Consider the following 21,272-nt stretch of genomic DNA (forward strand, 5'->3'; position numbering starts at 1 on the left):
TAGCCAGTCAGTGATGCTACCTACAGTGGGTGGCCGGGATCAAAATGTACGGCGGAAAGCTCGGAAAGTGTAGTGTGGATAGCCTTAATCACGTCGGCTCCCCTGGGAAGGGACGCATCGCTCGCCCCATTTCACGGATGAGGAAGGTGAGGCTCAGAAAAGGGGCGGTAAGCGGAGAAATTCAACATCTACTGATCGGCTTCTGTGCACTGAGTGCTGTAAGCACATTATTTCAGGGCACTCTGCAGGAATAATGAAGGCTCTGAAATCAGATTTACTAAGTTTGAATCCCAGTCCTATCACATGGTCTTGGCAAGTTACTTAAACTCTCTGGGCTTCACTTTCCTTACCTGCTAAATAGGAAGGCTAACTTCCAATATAGAGCAAAAATTAAGGGACAGAATGCCTGGAAAGTGTGCAAAGCATCCCCTCTTACGTAGTAAGTTCTCAGGAGGTTCTAACTGTGTAGGACGGGAGGGGAGCATAGTGGCCTGCACTGCCTGGATTCCAGTCCCAGCTAGCCTTGCTACTTGTTCTTGTCTCCATCTATGCTTAAGTTTGCCCATTTGCAAAATGGACATAACTTTTTAACGTTCGTTATTGTGTTGTGGTGAGTTTTAAACGACTTAGTGCAGGTTAAATGCTTAGAACAGAATCAGGTGTGGCATAACCATGAAAGCATTAATTTCATCGTCGATTCTTGATTCTGGGTTTGAATCCTGGCACCCTCCATCACGTACTTGCTGGTAATCTTCAGCAGGTATTTTTCATTTCTGTGTGCCTCTCTTTCTATGAAGGGTGTATAAGTGTGTAGTCATTTCTACTTAAAAATGTTACTGTGGCGTTTAAACGAGATAATGCCCATTAAGTGCCTAAAACAGTGCCAGGCACAATAAATAGAAGTCATTGTTGTTTTCGTTTTACAGGAAACGAATGATCGAAAAGGCGAAGAGACTTGTCCAAGGTCGCGGAACTAGGAAGTGGCAGGGTCGGGAGTCGAATTCTCCGGCAGATCAAGGAACAGGCGGGGGACCCTGAGGGGCGAAGGGAGAAAACCGAGGTGAGAAGGGGCGCGCTCGGCACTCAGCTGGCCTCGTCTCGGGGGCGGGGCCGGAGGCGGGCAGGGGGCGGGGCCGCGGCCGCTCCTCCCCGGCCGGGTTGCGGCGGCGGCGCGGCCTGCGCTCGCTCGGCGCTCGGCTGGGGCGGCCTGGCCCACAATGAATGGCCGCCGCGGCTGCCGCTGCTGCTGAGGCGGAGGCCGCGGAGGCCGCGGAGGCGGAGGCCGAGGCCCCGGCGCAGGGGGGCGCGCCCCGGGCCCAGGCCCGGCCCCAGCCGCCGCTGCGGAGCCCGCTGGGAGCCCCCGGAGCGCGGCCACGGCGCAGGTGAGGCGGCCCGCCCCAGGCCCGGTTCCGGCCTCCTCTCTCCGGGGCGGCCCGAGGGCATCCGAGGGCCGGCTGAAGGCTGAGCGGGGAGGGCCGGGGGGGCCTCCTCCGACAGAAAAGGAACCGGGTCCGCAGCCTGCACTCTGCCCGGGCCGGCGAGTGCGGAGAGGCCCGGCCCTCACGAGCGGCCTTGAGTGTCCAGTCCCGGGCCGGGCCGTGGGGCTTGGGGGTGGCGGGATCGGGCCCAGACCAATCCCCCCCCCCCCTTCACTCTCGGCGACTGGGGGCTCGGAGCTGGGCCCGGGCAGGTGCCGGAGGCCCGGGAAGTTGGAAGGCCGGAGGAAGAAAAGTGAGGAGGCGTCCGGGGAGGCCGGGGCGGGGGGGGGGGGGGGAGAGGGGGGAGGAGTCGGGCTTTGGGCCGGCCGAGTGGGGGGAGGAGGGAGAGCGGCGCGGCCGGAGGGAAAGGGCCCGGGGGGGGGGGGGGCGGGGAGGGGCCGACCTGCAGGTAGTGTCCGGGCGCCGGAGGAGGTGGGTGGGTCAGGTTACAGGCCTGGGGGCGGCTGAGGAGAAGCCCAGGAAGTGGGGCAGGGTGGGTGTGGGCGGAGTTAGTTCGGGTGGGGGCGGATAGGAGATCCCAGAGATGTTTGCAGGGGTCATATGAGGTTAGGGCTTGGAGAGATGCGCGGGGCGGGGGGAAGGCCAGATCCGGGGGCCATCAGGTAGGTTGAGGAACTACTGTAGGAGATCGGGAGAAGGGGGGGGGAAACAGCGCCTTTGGGCTCGGCTAGTGGAGACACGGGGCGTCCCGAGAAACTAGTGCGATCCAAAGGCACATGCCACCCCTTCCCCCACCAGGTGTTCGCTCCGGGCCAGACCTGGGCTGTGTCCTCTTTTCCTCGTCCCTCTCGGGCTCTGGGTCCCCGACCTACCCTTGGAGCAAGCCTCTGCTGGCTCTTCCAAAGCGCTGGCCCACCGGGTGGGTGTTTGCGTGGAGAGCTTGGGAAAGTCAGCAACACCTAGCTGGGCATGTTTATCTGCCGGGAGGCCGCCCAGCTGCCCTTACCTGAGTATCCTGGGGTGCTAGATTCTTTCCCCACTTTTTGTGAGCAGAGCCTCGGGGCTCCAGCCCAGGCGATGGGACCTCGCGGCCACCCACCATCTTATACCATGGCCTCCCAGGCACCAGCTCCCCAGGGGTGAAGGACCGGGAGGGGAGCGTATACAGCTCTGTTCATCGTGTCTTGGAGGCTCGTGATGACACCAAGTCTGGTGTCTACACCCTGGCCCGGGCCTTTGGGCCTCTTGGCCTGTGAGGTGCCCTCTGGGGCCAGGCCCTGGGATGAGCTCGTTGGTTGCCGGCCGCTTCCGCCTTCTCCATGATGGGAGGAAGCTCAGGCTTCGGGTGGCTTGCTCCAGGCCGCACAGCTAGACAGTGGCAGATTGGGACTGACGGGCCCTCGGCTCAAACCCACAGTCTCCCCAGCTGGCTTTTGAGGGGCATGGCTGGAGGAGCTCCGCTGTTGGGATTCCCTGGCGGGGCTTCTGTGCCCGGGCGTTTCCTCTTGGCCCTCCCAAGGAATGGATCCGTGCCCTTGCGGACAGAGTTTTCCTGGCGTTCCAGGGGCGGGAACAGTGGAAGCGTCTTTCTCAGGGGCCTGGTCACACCTCATCCCCCGACTCCCTTCTGGGAGCCCAGAGGTCACGGAACTGTGGGCTGGCTCGGGGAGACGGTTTCGAGGACAAGCCTGGCTCCAGAGCTGCATCGTGCTCTGCTTGCCTGGTTTGTCTTTTTCCCCCCTCTTTGGTTCCCGGTCAGACGTCCACAGCGTTCGTTGCTCTCTCTGGGCTAATTGTTACCAGTGTGTTCCGGGATCTTCCACACCTGAGGCAAGAGCCACAAACTGCTGGGTCGAGTGGTTATCAGCTGGGCCTGGGCTTAATGATGGGCTGTCACCCTCCTTCCCTGCCTTCCCCCAGTCGGCCTGTAGTTCCTCGAACCCATCCCACCTGGGCCCTGCCCTCCTCTCCCTGGCTAGCCTCCTGGTTCTGGGAGCGGGAGGAACTGGGCCAGCAGCCCCACTTAAAGGTGCCTTTTCCCTGTCTGGTTGGGCCGTGGCTGGCTGCTGTGGCACAGACTGGGGCTCAGGGCTGGGTACTGAGGCCGGGGGTGGCTACCTCTGGTCACATGGCTGGAATGGGGCCAGCGACTGGTGGGGGCTGGCCGTGGTGTGTGGATGGCAGAGGAGGGCAGTGGCTCTGAGCTGCCTCTGGAGTTAGAGGAGAAGGTGCTCAAAGGCTGCTTTGCTGTGCGGACTTCGGGGCACACAGACCTGGGGTGCCAGAGGAGGCCAAAATAGCAAGTACAGCAAGTAAGGGGACCCTTGGGACAGTTTTATTTCACTAGGGTGTCGACTGCCTGCTAGGGGTGGGGGTGGGGGAACAGCCTTGAATAACAGATCCGGTGGGGGGGGGGGGACAGTGGAGAATTTCAAATTGGGTGGTCAGGCACGGCTTGTGGGAGAGCTGAGCCCTGAATAAGAAGAAATCGGCCTGGTGAGGGAAGCTGGGGCAGGGGAGGAGCGAATGTTCTGGGCAGAGGGGACAGCACATTGAAAGCCTTTATTGAGCATGTGCCAGCCTCCTGCTAAGTACTCTAAATATCTTGTCCTCGTGAGGGAAGGAGTGAGGGGGGTGACCCCAGTGTGGAAATGAAGACCCTTAGTGCCATTTACAGAAAGGCACCCGGGTCGCAGGGTCTCCTGGATCTCCCCACTGCCCCCAGATGAAAGTCCAGACCCCTTGGCCTGCCTCCAGGCCTTTTAAAGTCTGGCCAGCCAGTGGGGAGCCCCAGCGAGCAAGGCTGTGAGGACAGCTGAGTTTTTGTCAGTCTTGCAGGATCTGTCGTTGGGGTCAGCCTGCAGGCGCGGGTTTGAAGAGGGTTGGGGGTGGGTCTGGCCAGGTCGACTCGGAGTTCATCAGTGTCCGCGCCAGAGCAGGTTGGTGGAGAAGGGAGCCTGTGTTTGAGGCGATGACGAGCCCCCCTGGGCTTGAAGACGAGGCGGCGCTGCTTGAACAGTCTGTGCTCCCTCTTGGGGTCCTCCCGGCTCCTCATCACCCCGATCCCTTTCCTCCTTCCTCAGGCCCTCGGCGCCCGTTGTGCCTAGCAGGGGTGTGCGGGGGAGGCCCGTCTCCCTGCCTCTGCTCTCTGGGTCCCCCCTGGAGAGCCCTCTGAGCTGCGGCTTGCAGCTGCAGTGAAGCGAATCCGGTCTGGTGGCTGGCTGTTAGAGGCTGTGCCCAGTGCCTGCCTGTGGTCGTCGTCCCATCTCTCCTGTGCTGCCTCCTTTGGTGAAGGTCTCAGCATCCTTCGAGACCCAAGGGCCCCCTGTGAGGACTGTGGCTCTTTTCTGAATTAGGCGGAGGGTGGCTGAAGGTGAGCAACCACGGTCTCGTGGAGAGTCGGATTCCCTCAGCGCCATCCTCCTCAGCCACGAGACCCTGGGCGAAGGTTGCGACCTCGGGCACCTCCTGTGTCCCCCTCTGATGAGTGGGGACAAGCAGGCATGCCTGTGCGGCAGTGGTTCTCAATGAGGAATGATTCCGCCTCCTCTTAAGGGGTGTTTGGGAAATGTCTGGAGACAGGTTTGGTGGTCACAGCTGGGGCTGGTACTGGCCACTGGTGAGCGTAGAGGTCCGGGGTGGTGCGTCCGTCCCCCCCTCCAAAGAGTGATCTGGTCCCAGTGGCCACAAGGTCGGGGCATCCTCGCTGTGTTGTTACCATGAGGAGCACAGAGATTGGTGTCTGGGGTGTTTGATGATGCTGGGAAGGCACTGGGGCAGGGAGGGAGCCCTCAGCAAGTACTGCTCGATTAATCGTGAAATGGCATAAGGTTCTGGGGGTGTAGGATGTGGCCGCTGCTGTCAGAGACCTTACAGCCCTGCGAGGGGCTTAGGGGGAGGAACAGAGGGGACGTGGCTAATAACAGCTGGTGTTACCGGGTCCCGGACTCAGGGTAAGCAGCAGTCTGCCTGCATTGCTTGCTGGTTCAGTCCTTGAAATGGCCGCGGGAGGTGGCTGCTGCTGTTAGCCCCTTTTCGAGTTGGGCAGACTGATGTCAGGCTGTCAGCGCCGCTACAGGGAGATGTTTTCTGGCGGTATAGAGGAAAGGAAGCACAATTCTAAGCAGGAAGCTTTGCGCTTTGTGTAAAATAACAAGATTCGTATTCGTAAGCCCTGCCAAGGTCCTGCGTCGCCTTCCAAGCCCGTTTCGACAGGCCCCTTCCCAGGAACCACCTGCCCTCCAGCCCTCCAGGCCTCCTGCCTTAGCCACACCAGCGTCACCTCAGGGCCTTAGCATGTGACACTCCCTCCACGACCCTTTGTGTGCCTGCCACCACCTCCTCCTTCAAGTTTGAAGGCACACAGGGATTAGGGTGTAACTCCAAAAGGTGGGCTTGGGGTGGGGGGTAGGGCTGCTGCTGCGGGCGGAGGAAGGGAGAGTGGGAGGAGAGAGGGAGACCCTGGGGCCAGCGTGGGACTGGACTGCTCATTTCCCAGAGGTGGCAGCGGGGAAGGGGAGGGAGTAGCTGGGGGAGGCTGGGCAAAGGAGAGGGCCTCCCGTAGGGGAGGCAGGAACGGCACGCAGCCTGGCCCTCAGAGGGCACCCGAGATCCCATTTGTGGAGAAGACATACCCAGTGAAGATAAAGAGCCCCAGCTCTGGCCTCTCTGAGCCCCAGTTTTCCCATCCATGGGATGGGTCTAGTCACGGTGGCCTGCGTGCCTCCGGGAGCGATGGGACCACGTGGGGGACGAGCTTGGCATGGGCCAGCCGTGGTGAGGAAGCCTCAGCCACTGTTACCTCCGATTCTGGGACAGGAGCCAGAGGGCCTGGGCGCAATTCTGGGCCTTGCTCTCTACGCCCGGAAAATGGCGGGAAGAGTTGTTTCTTCCTCAGAAACCAGAGAAGTGTAACAGAGCCCTTGCCCTGTGCAGGTGCACAGTAGGGGCAATGTAAATGCTACTTGCCAGCTAATGCCCTGTCACAATCCTGTCACCCACTGTGGATATCATGGCCACTTTTTTTTGGGGGGGGGGGATGTGCACCTACTTTAAAAATGCCAACAGTAGGGGGGGGTGCCTCGCTGGCTCAGTCGGAAAAGCCTGCGACTCTTCATCTTGGGGTTGTGAGTTCAAGCCCCGTGTTGGGTGTAGGGATTACTAAAAAGATAATAATAAAGTCCTTTTTTTTTTTTTTTTTTTTTTAAATGCCAGCAGTAGAGATCTGTACAGTCAGGTAACACTTTGTTCTTCATTAGCAAATGTTTGCCTCAGCTGCTTTGCAGTTGGCGCCTACTGAGGGTCAGAATGGCTCTGGGCCAGGAAGGCTGCTCTGGCAGCCTGGGGGTATATCCCCTCCCCCCCACCTTACTCTGACCTCCTGCTGAGCTGCTTGAAGTCCTGTGGGGCTTTCCAAGGGCCTCTGGTCCTTTCACTTGGGGTTGGTGGTTTCCCTGAACTGGCTTGCACTACATCGGGCAGCTCACAGCTTCCCTGGAAAGTCAGCCGGAAAGACGGACGGTCCGTCCCTGGTGATGGCGCACATCTGTACCCCTAGCTTCCCTTTCCAAATCCCTGCCAGTTTCCACTCCCAGGAATCGCCCTGCCCCCCAAGCGCTTGCAGTTCAAGCCTGCCGCACCCCGGCATGATCAGCAGTAGCGTGAACAGTTGGTGGGAATCCGAAATGCGGTGACACTGAGCTCAGAGCGGGACCCTGACTGCAGGCCACCCGCCTGGTGCGGCTGCCCGAGGGGGGGCACCGGTCTGCGCGGCACCCTCCACACTGGCCCTGGGGGCTCCCACCCTGTTTGGGTCACATTCGTGTGGAACAAAAAGGGGAGTTAGGTTGGAAGTAACGGAAATAATTTTTCATTCCACAAACAACTATTGAGCACCCACTGTGTACCTGTCTGGTCCTAGGGGGCAGCGAGCACTGCAGTATAAACCGGATAGGCAGGCACCTTGCCCTGGTGGAACTGACACAAAGCCAAGGCCGCATCTAGCTAGCTAGATGGTAGGAAGCACCAAGGAGGAAAAATCAAGCAGGAGAAGCGAAGGAATTGGGGTTGGGAGAGGTTCTGTCTTTGGGAGTTTGAGATAAGTGACTGGGCAGGTGTGACGAGCTGTGGCCATCTCGGGGACAGCATTCTAGGAAGTCCCAAGAGCAGGTGGTGAGAACAGGTTTTGAAAGAGTTTGGGGGTCAGATCAGGGTGTTGGCCTGAGCAAGGAAGGCTGGAGCTGGTGAGAGCTTTGGCCGGCGGACTTGGGGGTGTGGGGAGGGGTTTGGCCGCAGGCACGTCGAGTTGGTATTTGGGACATATACACGTCTGGCACCCATAGGAAGCCCAGGACAGGGGCTCCACGGGGGAGTTGTAGGCGAGAGGGTGCTACCTCAAGCCTGTCTTGAGCCAGCTTGCCCTAACAACACGCCGGAGACGGGGTGGCCGAAACAACAGACATGGCTCCCACTTCTGGAGCCTGGAAGTTCAAGACCAGATGTGCCCACACGGCCTTGGTGTGTGTCCTTACAGAGAGAGAAATCTCTCCCTTCTCCAAGACTCACCGGTCCTAGCAGATCAGGGCCCCCACTCTCAAGCCCTTGTTGAATCTTAATTACCTCCTAAAGACTGTATCTCCAAATACAGACGTGTTGGGGGGCAAGAGTTCAACCCATGAATTCGGGCGAGGAGGCACAGTTGGGTCCAGAGCAGAGCCCTCGGTCTGGGTTCAATCCCTGGGAAGAGAGAAACTAACCAAGGATTGGGCCCAGCACCAGCCTTCATTTACCTTCACTTTCTGGAAGGACTGTGCCTGCTTCTCTCTCAGGACTCTGCATGGTCTCCCTGTACGTTGAGGGCTATGCTCCCATTCCACCACCGCCTCGTCATATCTGCCCCCCAACCCCCCGTCCCCGCTCCAGTATGTCAGCTGTAATGTTAGAGGCCCACACATGCGGCACGTTGATCTGTGGAACTCTGGATGTAAGACCACGTTCCCTGTTGGACCATGAGCCCTGGAGGCAGGCCTTGTCTCGCTCATGGCCTGCCCCGGGCTCCCAGGCACTTCACGCCCCAGGCAGGCGCTTGGCAAATATTTGTTGAGTGACTTGGGAGGTCATGGAAACGGAGTGCTGGGCCCTTGCATCTCACTGGGAGACCTGCTCGTGTTTGGGGCCACGACACTAGCGATGCTGGGAGGGTCCCTTTGGCCCTGCATAGGGCTGGGAGCCGCCCCTTCCTTCGAGGGGAGTCTGGGGACCCCAGAAGATGGGCAGGCTAATATGCCACATTGTGAGGTCTTCTGCCCTTAAGGAGTCTCTAGTCGAGTGGGATTTAGTTTTCTCAGAGGTAAGCGTTAGGGCGCTGCGTGTGGGAGCCGGGGAGAGTGTGCAGAAGAAGGGCATCTTCTCCAGTCTGGAGAATTCTCAGAGCCAGGGGGTAACAGTGGGAGAGGAAGATGTGGGCAGTGGGAGGAAAAGGGTTCTCCTGGCAGGGTGCACAGCTGGGACAGACGCCTGGGGCGGGTGGGAGAGCCAGGCAGTGTGCTTGGCGGGGACGGGACTGCTGGATGGTTTAGAAACCCCCGACTCTTGACTCCATCACCACTGCCTAGGCAGCAGGTACTATAGACCTGTTTTCTGGGAGCCCGTCGTGCTCCACGGTCCCTCCCCTCACAGGGCTAGTGTGGCTGAGGGGCTTCAGGGAGAGCCAGGACAGCTGTTCTTTCTGAGTCCAGAGGACTGGATTGGGGCATTTGCCCAGGGAGGGAAGGAGGGGAGCCTGGGGGTGACCTGTCCTATGCTTCTAAAACCAGCCAAGCCCTCGCCTTTCGCTGCCCTTGCAGGGACAGCAAGGCCACCCGGGGTCTCTGCATCTCAAGCCCTGCCACCACACTCCCCTGCACCGTGGAGGGGGTTCCTGGCATTGACTGGTTGAGCCGTTGGCACTAATTGCCTCCCCCCGCCAAATGGTTAAGGCGTCAAAGCCCTGGGTGCTGGGCTGTGAGGCTGGGGTCCCCCAGGCCTTGTGAACCCCAGCCTGAGTGTCAGGTTGGTTCTCGCCTTTGGGAGCGCCTCCCTGTGTGCGTTCCCGCTGTCACCCCAGGGACCTCAGCACTCTCGTTGCTGAGCTTTCCCCGAGCTGAGCTGCCATCCGGTGCTGGTTCCCGGTGAGGGGTCAGGCCCTCAGGTGCAGCCGCCTCGGGAGGGGCAGGGCCGCGCTTCAGCCCTCACCTATGAAGCGGGCGGTCCTTGTGCCCTTAGCAGCAACTGGCACACCAGCACAGTAGGAGAACCCCCCAGAACTTCTCCTGCAGCACCTCCCCCGGCAGCTGCCACGTCCCAGACTGGAGCCATTTATTCTCGCCTTGGTGCTCCCCCCTCCTAGCTGCTCACTCCTGAGTCTGACCATCCTCTGTCTGTGGCTGCCCCACTGCCCCCTGCCCCACCACTGGCCCAGCCCTCAGCGTCTCCCTGTTTTTGTTGGGCCTGTGCTCCAAGCTTCCCACTGCTCCCGCGGAAACACTTGCCCTCACCAGACCAGGGCCCCCCGTCCCACCCCTTTCCCAGCAGCCCTGTTGCCCCTGCACCCGCCTCAAGCCGCCGCTGGCCTCCTGGGGGTCTTCTGACTGCACCTCACTCCTTCCTGCCCGAGACTTGGTGGCCCTCTGTCCCCCTGTCTTCACCTCGCCCCCAGAGTCAGCCCAGCCCCTCTGACACACTCACCCCAGCGGTAAATGTGTCCCTCCCGGTGTCTTCCAGCTAGACAACTGCACGTGGAAATAGCCAGTCTCCTTTAGGGCTGTGTCCCTCGCGCCTTGCAGTTTGTCAGGGTGGGTTGGATGAGTGAGTCTCCATTTTGCAGATGAACAAACCAAGGCACAGAGGGGAGGGCCTGGCAATGGAACCCAGGTCTGGGGTTGGACTCCGCCGCAGGTCTCTCCTGCCTTGGTCCTTCCCCTTACCATGAGAGCCTTCCCCACTGAGGATCTAGTGATCCTGTTGAGGGAGCTAGCCTCACCCTTGACGCCCTTGGCTCTGGTCACTCGGGCCCCAGTACCTGGGGTAGCTGCATTTTGGCAGCCTTGGGAATTGGGTTGGGGGTGCCAGGCCCCTGGAGCGGGCTCTCCGGGCTGCGTCCTTTGCCTCCACTTGGTGCCTCAGTTTCTCTTATCCACACACAGAGGGCCAGCTCCTAGCCCATGTGGTATTGAGTTTGAACTCCTGAAGGAAGGTGCTGCCTTCTGACGGTGGAGTCCCTGTCCCTGTCTCCCCCCGGGATTGCCTTAAATTGTTTTTCCTGGGGGTGACAGTGATTTTGATGAGGACAAGGAAGCAGAGGGCATAGCTAAGGGAAATCACAAGTGTCAGTGCCCACAGAGACCCTGATTTGAATCTTGTCCCTACTGTTTACTCAGCAATGACCTTGAGACTGTTTGTAACATCCCCCCGTGGCCTCAGTTTTCCCGTCTGAAAATTGGGAGTATGAAATCAGCCCCGTGGGTTTGCTAAGAGGATTCAGAGAACTCCTGTAGGTCACCAACTGTCAGCTCTTTGGTGGCCCGGGTGCCCGGGGGGGGGGGGGGGCAGGGCCTGCCAGTGTCTCCCTCAGGGTCCACCACAGGTAGCAGCTTGCACAATCGGGTTGGCCTTAACCAACATCTGTTTCCAAATGGAGAAGCAGAGATTTGGAGTTCCTGCCTTCAGGAACAAGTTGGTCCTAGAGCCAGGACTTACCCATGGGCGCATGGCTGCTTCTGTTGTCCTCTTGGTACCTGGTGTTACCACAGTTCCACTGTGTCCCAGGGTTCAGCCCGTGGAAGCAGCTCAGAATGGACTCGCTAGTGAATGAAAAATGTGAAAGAAGCAGGCGAGCTAATCTGAGAATGAGGGGAAACAGCTGGGGGCTCTAGTTGGTACCTGCCCCAGGGCCTTTGCACACCGACTTTCTTCCTTCTCACCAGCTGGACTCTTCTCCTACTCACCCAGCCCATTCAGGACCACTCCCTTCTATATTCCATAGAATTGCAGGGGACTCACTTTTACCATGGGTACAGTTATAAAGCCGCCTTGTCCTTCAGTGCCCTTTTATGAGTGCCCTTAGAGTACTGGACATACCCATCCCACCCCACCAGTTCTGGGTTGGAATGTGCTGGAATGTGCACTGATGGAATCGGCTGTGATGCAGAAGTTCCCATTTGAGAGGTGCCTGGGCCTCCCTGAGAAGGGCCACAGTTTCTTAAATTGGCATTTCTATCCCCCTCTAGCACTTTGGGGTTAATTTTCACAAGTTAGACGTGTAGGATACGATTTCACACATTTTACGTCTTTTAAAATATTACCTATTTTTGTAAGTAGGTGTAATACGATCACCAGGTTCAAAATTCAAGACTCAGGAGTGTTCGTGGCAAGTTTCTCATGTCTTCTGCCCAGAAGAAACCGGTCCTGTGGATTCTTATTTCTTTATTTGAGCTTTATTGAGATACCCATACCATGAAGTTCATTTAAAGTGTACAACTCCATGGTTTTCACTACAGGTGACCCTTGAACAACGAGTTGAGATGCGGGGGGGGGTGGGGGGGGTGGGGGGAGCGTGCAGAGTCAAAAGCCCATGCATAATCTTTGACTCCCCAAAAACTTAACAGCCTACTGTTGGCCGGAAGCCTTACCGATAATGAAAACAGTCCATTAACACATACTTTGTATAAGTATTCTATACTATGTTCTTTTTTTTTTTTTTTTTTTTAGCGTTTATTTTATTTTTGAGAGAGAGACAGTGAGAGTGAGTCTGGGAGGTGCAGAGAGGGAGACACAGAATCCAAAGCAAGCTCCAGGCTCTGAGCTGTCAGCACAGAACCAGATGCGGGGGCTCAAACCTATGAACGGGAGATCATGACCTGAGCTGAAGTTGGACGCTTAACTGGCTAAGCCACCTAGGCGCCCCTACTGTGTTCTTACGATAAAGTAAGCTAGAGAAAAAAAAAATGTTAACTAAGAAAATCATCAGGAAGGGGCACCTGGCTGGCTCTGTCAGAGGAGCATGCGACTCTTGATCTCTGGGTCATGAGTCTGAGCCCCACTACTTGGGCGTAGTGATTACTTAAAAGAAAATAAAATCATAAGGCAGGGAAAATAACATTTATGGTACTGAGCCGTGTTGAAGAAATTCGGTGTATAAGTGGACCCACACAGTTCAGACCTATGTTATTCAAAGATCACAATTGCTTATTCAGAGTTGTGCACACATCACCACAATTTTAGACCGTTTTACATTACGGCAAGAAGAAACACTGCATTCTTCTGCTCACCAACCCCCCCACCTTGCCAGCTCTGAATTTGCCTGTTTTGGAGATTCTGTATACATGGGATCACGTAAGAGTGCCTGGCTGGCTCAGTCAGCAGAGCCCGTGACTCTTGATCTCAGTTTTGTGGATTCGAGCCCCACGTTGGGTGTAGAGATTACTTATGATCTTTTAGCTAAATAAGTAAATGAAAGAACCCATCCATACATAAAATCATATAATACACAGGTCTTTTGTCTGCCTTCTTGCATTCAGCGTAATGTTTTCGAGGTTCACCCATATCATAGCCTGTATCCATGTTTGTTCCTTTATATGGCTGAATAATATTCCGTTGTATTTGACGGACATTTGGGTTTCCACCTCTTTGGCGATTGTGAACGGTGCACAGGACTTTCTGTGGATCTAGGTGTTTGTTTCTCTTGGGTATAATTCTAAGGAATGGAATTGCTGGGTCATATGGTAACTCCGTGTTTAATCATTTGAGGAGCTGCCAGACTTTTTCCATAGCAACTGCACCATTTTGCATCCCCACCAGCAGCGTAGGAGGATTCCGATCTCATCCTTGCCAACACTTGTCTGTCTTTTTTATCCCATCCAGCCCCGTTGGTATGAAATGGTGTTTCACTGTGGTTTGGGCTCGCGTAGTTACCCTGACGACTAGTGATGTTCTCGCGCGCTTTCGGGGTTTCTTGAGTAGGTTATTCATTCATTCATCAAACGGTGATTGGGGGTCACGTGCTCAGCCCCGTGGACGCAGTGTGAAAAATCAGACAGCCCTGGCCTCTTGGTGTTTTGACGCCAGTGCCCTTCGCTAGGGGTTGCCCTGTCTGTGCGTGTCGTGCTGGTGATGCTTAAGGCTCACAGACGCTCACCGTGTTCGCTCATTTCAAATTCAGGCACATACGTGTAAGTGTGCGTTTGCCCTCCTGTCTGCAAGGGACGGCCAGCACGCCCCCCCACCCCCCCACCCCGGGCCTGTGGCTGACATAACTGATCTGACAGTCTGTCATGGAGGCAAGTCTGCCGGGACTGAAGGCGTGGGTGGCTCCCGGTGATTCTCACAACCGCGGCCGAGTCCACCCTGTGGATGCTGCTCCCACGTGCCTCCCTGCAGCAGGTGAGGTTCATGAGAGGGGGGCTGAGTCTGCTGCCTGACCCCGTCCCTCCGTCTGTCTCTCCCTGTCCCCCCCCCCCCCCCGCCCCCGCACAGCTGCCGCCATGGCCCAGACCCTGCAGATGGAGATCCCGAACTTCGGCAACAGCATTCTGGAGTGTCTGAACGAGCAGCGGCTGCAGGGCCTGTACTGTGACGTGTCCGTGGTGGTCAAGGGCCACGCCTTTAAGGCCCACCGGGCCGTGCTGGCCGCCAGCAGCTCCTACTTCCGGGACCTGTTCAACAGCAGCCGGAGCGCGGTGGTGGAGCTGCCGGCTGCCGTGCAGCCCCAGTCCTTCCAGCGGATCCTCAGCTTCTGCTACACAGGCCGGCTGAGCATGAACGTGGGGGACCAGTTCCTGCTCATGTACACGGCCGGCTTCCTGCAGATCCAGGAGATCATGGAGAAGGGCACCGAGTTCTTCCTCAAGGTGAGCTCCCCCAGCTGCGACTCCCAGGGCCTGCACGCCGAGGAGGCCCCATCGTCCGAGCCCCAGAGCCCCGTGGCCCAGACGTCGAGCTGGCCGGCCTGTGGCACCCCGCTGCCCCTCGTGTCCCGCGTCAAGACCGAGCAGCAGGAGTCGGACTCCGTGCAGTGCACGCCCGTGGCCAAGCGGCTGTGGGACAGCGGCGGCAGTGGCGGTGGCAACGGCAGCCGCAAGATGGCCAAGTTCTCCACGCCAGACCTGGCTGCCAACCGGCCGCCCCAGCAGGCCCCGGTGGTGGCGGCGGCACAGCCCGCCGGGGTGGCCGTGGCGGCGGCGGCGGCGGCGGCGGGGGCCGGCACCGGGCAACCGGCTGGGGGGGCGGCAGCCGCGGCGGCGGCGGCGGCGGCGGCGGCGGCAGGGGGCGTGGTGAGCGGGCCCAGCACGTCAGAGCGGACCAGCCCAGGCACCTCGAGTGCCTATACCAGCGACAGCCCCGGCTCCTACCACAACGAGGAGGATGAGGAGGAGGATGCGGGTGAGGAGGGCACGGACGAGCAGTACCGGCAGATCTGCAACATGTACACCATGTACAGCATGATGAACGTCGGCCAGACAGGTGAGGTGCCTGCCCTGCCCTCCCGCCCCAGTCCCCGCCCCCAGCCCCGCCCCCACCCCGTCCCCGACACGTGCTGCTCTCTGCCCCCCGAAGCCGAGAAGGTGGAGGCCCTCCCTGAGCAGGTGGCCCCCGAGTCTCGGAATCGCATCCGGGTGCGGCAAGACCTGGCGTCTCTCCCGGCCGAGCTCATCAACCAGATCGGCAACCGCTGCCACCCCAAGCTCTACGACGAGGGGGACCCCTCTGAGAAGCTGGAGCTGGTGACAGGTGGGCCAGCGTCACTTCCTCCCCAGAACCCCCCTTTCCTCGCCCACGTCTGCCCTCTGAGCCAGCGCCCCTGGCCCGCTGTTTAGGAGCCACACTTGGGATCTGACTCCAGCCCCGCCGCCACCGCTGGCCGTGTCTTGGGGCAGCTGACACCCCTTGGTGTTGATTCGTCCCAAAGGCCGGCCTCCAGGCTTCTGCCCCAGAGGCTGGTATAATCGTGGGTCGGCACTGTTGGCCACGCGGGTGGATGAGCGGCCTCTTAGGGTGGTTTGGGGGTTACCTGATACGGTGGCCAAGAATCTCGGCTCTTGGAGGCAGGGTGCCTTGGCGTGAGCTTCCACTGCCTGTTCTTTTTGATGCCCAGGTGGTTGTGTGGGCAAAAGCCCCCCGTGTGCAAGCAGGGCCCGGCATGTTCTAGGTGCCCCGCGCACAGCGGCACCACCATCTGTCCTCGCCTGACCGCTGACGAGGCCACGCCGGGGCGAGGTGTCAGGGAGCGTCTTGGCCGGGCCCAGGCCGGGGCCCGGCCAAGTGGGGAACGTGGCAGTTTGGGGCCCCCCGGCCACCCTCCTGCTCCCCACTCCAGGCACCAACGTGTACATCACGAGGGCACAGCTCATGAACTGCCACGTCAGCGCGGGCACGCGGCACAAGGTCCTGCTGCGGCGCCTCCTGGCCTCCTTCTTTGACCGGTGAGGCCCTCGCAGAGCCCGGCTGGAGGGGAGGGGGGCCGCCCCATACCCCCTGCCACGGGCGGCCTGACTCCCCTCCTCCGTGCCCTCCACCCCAGGAACACGCTGGCCAACAGCTGTGGCACCGGCATCCGCTCTTCCTCCAACAACCCCAGCCGCAAACCGCTGGACAGTCGCGTCCTTCACGCTGTCAAGTGTGAGTCTCTGGAGGGGCGGGGCCCGGGGCAGGCGGATGGTCCTCTTCCGCGTTGGCCCTGACGGATGGGTGGGGGGCGGGGTCAAGATTCTGAGGCTCGATCTAGGCCTGTGGGGAAGAAGGCTGTGACTGGATAGAGATTTCCCCGTAGTGAGGGGCGGGGGGCACTGAAGGTCAGCCTGTGTCCGCTGTGGGGGTGGGAGTGCGGGGGGAGGGGTCCTCGGGGAGTCCTGGGAGCGGTGCAGCAGCCAGGCCCCAGCCAGCTGTCGGGAGAGAAGTCCGGGTCTTCGTGTGGAATCTCGCAGTTCCTAAATTCTGGCAAATGACCCAGACTTTTCAAGGGCCCCGGGCCGTCCTCTCAAACCCCACACACGGCCGAGCCCAGTCAGGCATGGGGTCGACTGACGTCGTGGCTCGCGAGTTCCTCCGTTCCGCCGCCTCTGGGGGGGGTTCGGGGCTGCCCTGGGCGTGTGTTTGGGAAGCAAGGAGCAGCGTGGCCGCGTGGCTGCTGGCGGTGTGAGCGGCCGGGGCCGCACTCTGCCTGAGCCCCGCTCTGTCTGTGCCCTCGCAGACTACTGCCAGAACTTTGCTCCCAACTTCAAGGAGAGTGAGATGAACGCCATCGCAGCCGACATGTGCACCAACGCCCGCCGCGTCGTGCGGAAAAGCTGGATTCCCAAGCTCAAGGTGCTCATGGCAGAGGGCGATGCCTACACCACCTTCATCAGCGACACGGGCAAGATCGAGCCGGACATGATGGGCGTGGAGCACAGCTTCGAGACGGCCAGCCACGACGGCGAGGCCGGCCCCTCGGCCGAGGCCCTCCAGTAACTACCACCGGACCCTCCCCGCGGGGCCGTCACACTCCCTCCCCCCCCCGCCTCCCGCCCCCCCCCCCCCCCATCACGCCCACCTACCATCTTGGTCACGAGCTACTGTCTGTCCCTCCCCAGGACCCGCGGGGGGCGCTGCATGCTCCCAGCCCCTCTGCCTCCCCGTCCCACTCTCTGACCCCAATCCGAGCGGGCTGGGAGAGGGCAGCGGCCGGTGCGAGCTCTGCACTGCCTTCCCTAGCACACTCGGGCGCCGTCAGGGGGGCTCCTGCTCCCCCTCTCCTAACCCCTAGCAGTGGTCTCCCCACTCACCAGGCCAGGCGGGGAGGGGCCGGCCTGGGGGGCTCAGGAAGGCTCCCTCCCCAGGCCCTGGGCTCCTTGCTGCAACCTCTTGGGACTTGCGGGGGCCCCAGGGTTCTCAGGACCCCTCCTGCCACCACCTCCCAGTGCTTCCATGTTTCCAAAAGCGCCTTCCTGTCTCCCTCGTCTGTCCCTGCGCCTGGGGGCTGGGGTAGGCGAGGCTGAGGGGACTGCCCGTTTCACAGCTGAGGAAACTGAGGCTCAGAGAAACTTCACAACTGATCTAAGGTGGTGGGCAGTGGCGGGCCCGGCGCCCCTCTCTCTCCCCACCCTGTGCCCACCTCTGTTGCCCCCACTTTTCCCCTGGGGCCTGAGTGGGGCAGGTCCCGAGTGGGAGGCTCTTGGGGAAAGACTGAGGGTCTCTGCGAATAGAACGAGAGGTTTCCTGGGCTCACAGAAGTGTGTGTGTGTGTGTGTGTGTGTGTGTGTGTGTGTGTGTGTGTAGAAGTTTTGCTTTTAAACAAATGGATATGCGAGGCAGTAGGGCCAGGGCTAGCAGCCAGGGGAGCAGGCTGGGGGGCTGCTGCCCTCCCCCCCCCCAACATCCCACGCTGCCCCCACCCCCTGTACATACTTTTTAAAGCATTTTTTTAGCTAATGAAATATTGAAGTATAAGATTCCTTTTATTTTTCAAACCAACGGGACTGTCTGATGTCCCCTTCAGTCCCCGGGGGACACGGCAGGCAGGACGGGGTGGGGGATGGGGGCAGGCTGAATGCGTGCGTGCGTGAGTGTGGAGTGTGGGTGCGCATTTCTGAGGTGGGGACCCGGCCAGGCCTCTGCTCAGGCTCCTGTGGGTCTGACCAGCTCCCCCCTTGCTCCTCTGTTCCCCAGCGGGGCTCCATTTGAAGGGGGGGGGGGGGGGCCCTGGCCTTGGCCTCTTGGCTGAGCCCAGCTTCTGGGGACAAGGCAGGGCCCACTTCCATTGTTAGCAGTTTGCAGAATTTTCTCTAACCATTCCTCTTTCTGTCCTCGCCCAGTGCGAGGGGGTTGTGTTTTTTTGAGTTTTACATGTGAACTCTGTGGAGGGTTCTTTTTTTTACTCCCTGTCCCCCCACACTGGGTGTCCTTTACAATTTCACCTTTCCCTCTAGCCCTGTCCCCACTGCCTCTCGCCGCATTCTCCCCAATCTGACCAGCCCACTGCTTCCAGCAGCCTCTCCAGAGGCAGGGGGATTGTGGGAGGTGGGGTGGGGGTCAGCCCCAACCCTTGGAATCTGACTCAGAGGTCTCCCCCACCCCCTCCAGCAGCCCCCACCAGTCTGTGAAGGGGTCCCCTCCTGACATCTTTTTGTGGGGGTGGGGGGGCGTCTGGTCTGGCTGGGGTCCTGGCATCCCACTTGCCTGGCCTGGCCCCTGCACCTTAGCCCTCAGCCGGCCCAGTGTATGGGGGGAGTCGACGCCCCAGCTAAAGCACAAGCACCTTAGTCGCACCTCCCCCACGCCCTTGTCCTGGCTTTGACATCCCACCCCAGCATCTATCCCAAAGCACAATATCCTGGTCACTTGGCAAGCTGCCGGGCCGGCCGAGGCCAAGGGGCGGGCTGGGGCTCCAGCCAGACCCCACAAGGAAGGAGTCCCCAGGCGCTCCCCTCCTTCCAGGCCTTAGCAGGGGCCAGCTCTCTGGGACTGGGGTCTTCTCCCTCCCCACCCCTTTGTCCTGGACAGGCCCCTGCCCAGCCCCTCCCTGCCTTGTCCTCGGGTGGGGCTTGCCCCTGTCCCTCCTCCAAGCCCCTGCAGCACTGGGTTGGGTGGCAGAGCCCCTCGTTTCAGGGACCCCAGGAGGTGCCCCTGGCTCCCGGGACCGTGTTGGGGGGGGGGGGGGGCTGGGCAGGGGTGCCGGGGAGGAAACTCCTCACCAGGAGAGCCAAAGACAGGGTTGTGCCTTACCCCAGGAGCCACCCCTGCGCCCCTCCCGCCCTGCCCTCCCCACCTCCTGGGCGGCCTGCTGCTTTTCCTTCTCTCCCTCCCCTGCCCTGCCCTGCTCTGAGCTGCATGGTCCCCCCCACCCCGGGCAGCCCAGGGAGGAGCACGAATGGAGAATCACCAACCAACGCAAAAAAAAAAAAAGACTGTGGGCCCCCCCCTCCGCCTCCCCCGGCCGCCCACTCACCCGCCTCTTTCACGCAGGACAGACCGCCCGCCCTGTCCGTGTGAAGTGCCAACGCCCTCCCCGCCCTGGGCCGACCCCCCACTCCCCGGGCCCGTAAGTGAGATTGCACATTAACTACTGTAAGGAGAGGAGCCGCACTGGGAAATGTGAACCATGAGAATATCAGTGACACTGAGGAAAATAAACTAAACGCCTTTGTAACAGCCCTGCCGCATGCTGCTCTCTGGGGGCGCCGGGCCCAGGAAGGGACGGTCGCTGCACACTAGGGCACCGTGTGCTCAGGACAGCCAGTCCAAACATCACACCTCAGAACGCCACTGTGAGGGGGGGTCCCGAGGGGGGCCCTGGGCCAGAGCCCCTGCCACTGGGAAACAGGCTCCAAGCCAAGCGGCCAATAGCTTCCACTTACAGCGGGGTGCCTGGCCTGGCTCAGTCGGTAGAGCGTGGGACTCTGGATCTCAAGGTCCTGAGTTCAAGCCCCACAGTGGGTATGGAGCATACTTAAGTAGCTTCCGCTTAAAACCCCCTTCTGGCTACCCTAGTATATAGACACTGGGATATATATACATCCCCCCCAGGGCAGGGCTGTTCCTACACACGCATGAGCCCTAGGTCCTACATCAGTGTCCTACAGGATCGCCTCCAAGAAGGGCCTCTGTTGAGTTGGCTGCATGACAGAGCCGCTGGCTCCCTCCCCTTCTGTGGTCTGTTTGCCACCCCCAGCCCCAGATACACATCCTGAACACACCCACACCCTTCACGGCATCTGAGCCGTTGGGCCCACGCACGCATCAGAAGGAACACAGAAGTTGAGACGGTAAGTCCCGTTCGGTGGGCATCCTTTAAGATACCTTGAAGAGCCACAGGTTCTGAGGCTATGAAGCCAAGATGTTCTCTCGAACCAGATGGGAAAGATGCAGATGTGTGCTAAGGTCTCCCCGATTCAGAAATGTCTCTAGTAGTGTAGGAAGGTTATTCGCTGAGGTTAGGGAGCCCATCAAATCAGAAAGTGTTCGCCTTGGGGTGGAAAAGGAAGTTTCATCCCTGCCCGGGACAGGTCTGGCCGCCCTCGTAACTAGCAAGAGCATCCAGACAGACGTCCTGGAGAGGTGATGGGGTGGGATCTCAGTTCCCAGGGAGGCTCGGTCGTACTTGAGGAAGACCAGCCCCAGCCTCGGCTGCCAGAAAGTAGGGTTCTGACAGCCAGCAACACCACCACCAAAAATCCAGAGGTGACTGATCCAGTCACCTTGGGTAACAGGAAGTCTCGTCTGCCTTAACATGCGGGCAAACCCAGGTACGTGCGAACACCACCCCCTCCCAGAAGTGCACCTTTTAACCTCAGGAAGACTTGGAACAGAGCGATCAAGAGAACCCAAACCTCTAGTGGGTTTGCATGAAGAAGGGAATCGGCACATTGAACACGGGTTCTTTTTAAGGTTTGACAAATCAGCCTAACGGAACAACACCCTTGTAACAGGCAGCACTTTGCGATGTGTAAATGAGCCACTAAGACGTGAGGTTCTGATGCGGGACTGCGTCCCGCGCGGAATGGAAACATCTGAGATGGCAATCTAAGGTTCGCGGCACTTAGGAGTTTTCCTGGCTCACAGGAATCACTCGGGCAAGCTCTGGCAAAGCCCTGGAATTTACAAACACTGCCTTGTCAGTGACCAGGTGTACATTGGAGCCCGGCGGTACTCGGGCGCCTCAGAAGTGGCTTGCTCAGCTCCACTGCTGAGGCGGTTGCCTCCGGTGGGCCGAGGACGAGCAGAAGACGTTTAGACTAAACTTCAAACGCTCAAGGAAGAATCAGGCTTGGGGTTTTTCAGCCTCATCCGCCGTGAAACCAAGAAATAAACTGGACTAGTCTC

General features: G+C 59.7%; 1 protein-coding gene across 3 annotated transcripts; it reads left to right on the forward strand.

Annotated features, from left to right (window-relative positions):
• Nucleotides 1–32: 32 nt before the first annotated feature.
• On the forward strand, nt 33–19,601 carry NACC1 (nucleus accumbens associated 1). 3 transcript variants are annotated; one of them, XM_081791758.1, is made up of 8 exons: nt 33–146; nt 927–1,060; nt 13,950–14,936; nt 15,030–15,203; nt 15,790–15,895; nt 15,994–16,091; nt 16,663–16,918; nt 19,416–19,601. In XM_081791758.1, exons 3-8 carry the CDS (start codon nt 13,958–13,960, stop codon nt 19,510–19,512), a joined length of 1,710 nt encoding a protein of 569 aa, XP_081647884.1. In that variant the 5' UTR covers nt 33–146; nt 927–1,060; nt 13,950–13,957; the 3' UTR covers nt 19,513–19,601. The 3 variants fall into 3 exon arrangements, with proteins under 3 accessions (XP_081647884.1, XP_081647883.1, XP_081647885.1); XM_081791757.1 differs by lacking the exons at nt 33–146; nt 927–1,060 and adding an exon at nt 1,159–1,382; XM_081791759.1 differs by lacking the exons at nt 33–146; nt 927–1,060 and adding an exon at nt 1,160–1,382 and having other exon boundaries at nt 16,663–19,601.
• The last annotated feature ends 1,671 nt before the right edge of the window (nt 19,602–21,272 follow it).

This window comes from Panthera onca, chromosome A2 (assembly GCF_046562875.1).
Source record: "Panthera onca isolate mPanOnc1 chromosome A2, mPanOnc1 haplotype 2, whole genome shotgun sequence".
Lineage (NCBI taxonomy): Eukaryota > Metazoa > Chordata > Mammalia > Carnivora > Felidae > Panthera > Panthera onca.

What these genes read in the sequence shown, in the direction of transcription:
- NACC1 (XM_081791758.1), top strand. Translation starts at nt 13,958, where the DNA reads ATGGCCCAGACCCTGCAGATGGAGATCCCGAACTTCGGCAACAGCATT. An exon ending in GAAGCTGGAGCTGGTGACAG is followed by an intron (nt 15,204 to 15,789) that starts GTGGGCCAGCGT and finishes TCCCCACTCCAG; the next exon opens with GCACCAACGTGTACATCACG. An exon ending in CTGGCCTCCTTCTTTGACCG is followed by an intron (nt 15,896 to 15,993) that starts GTGAGGCCCTCG and finishes CCTCCACCCCAG; the next exon opens with GAACACGCTGGCCAACAGCT.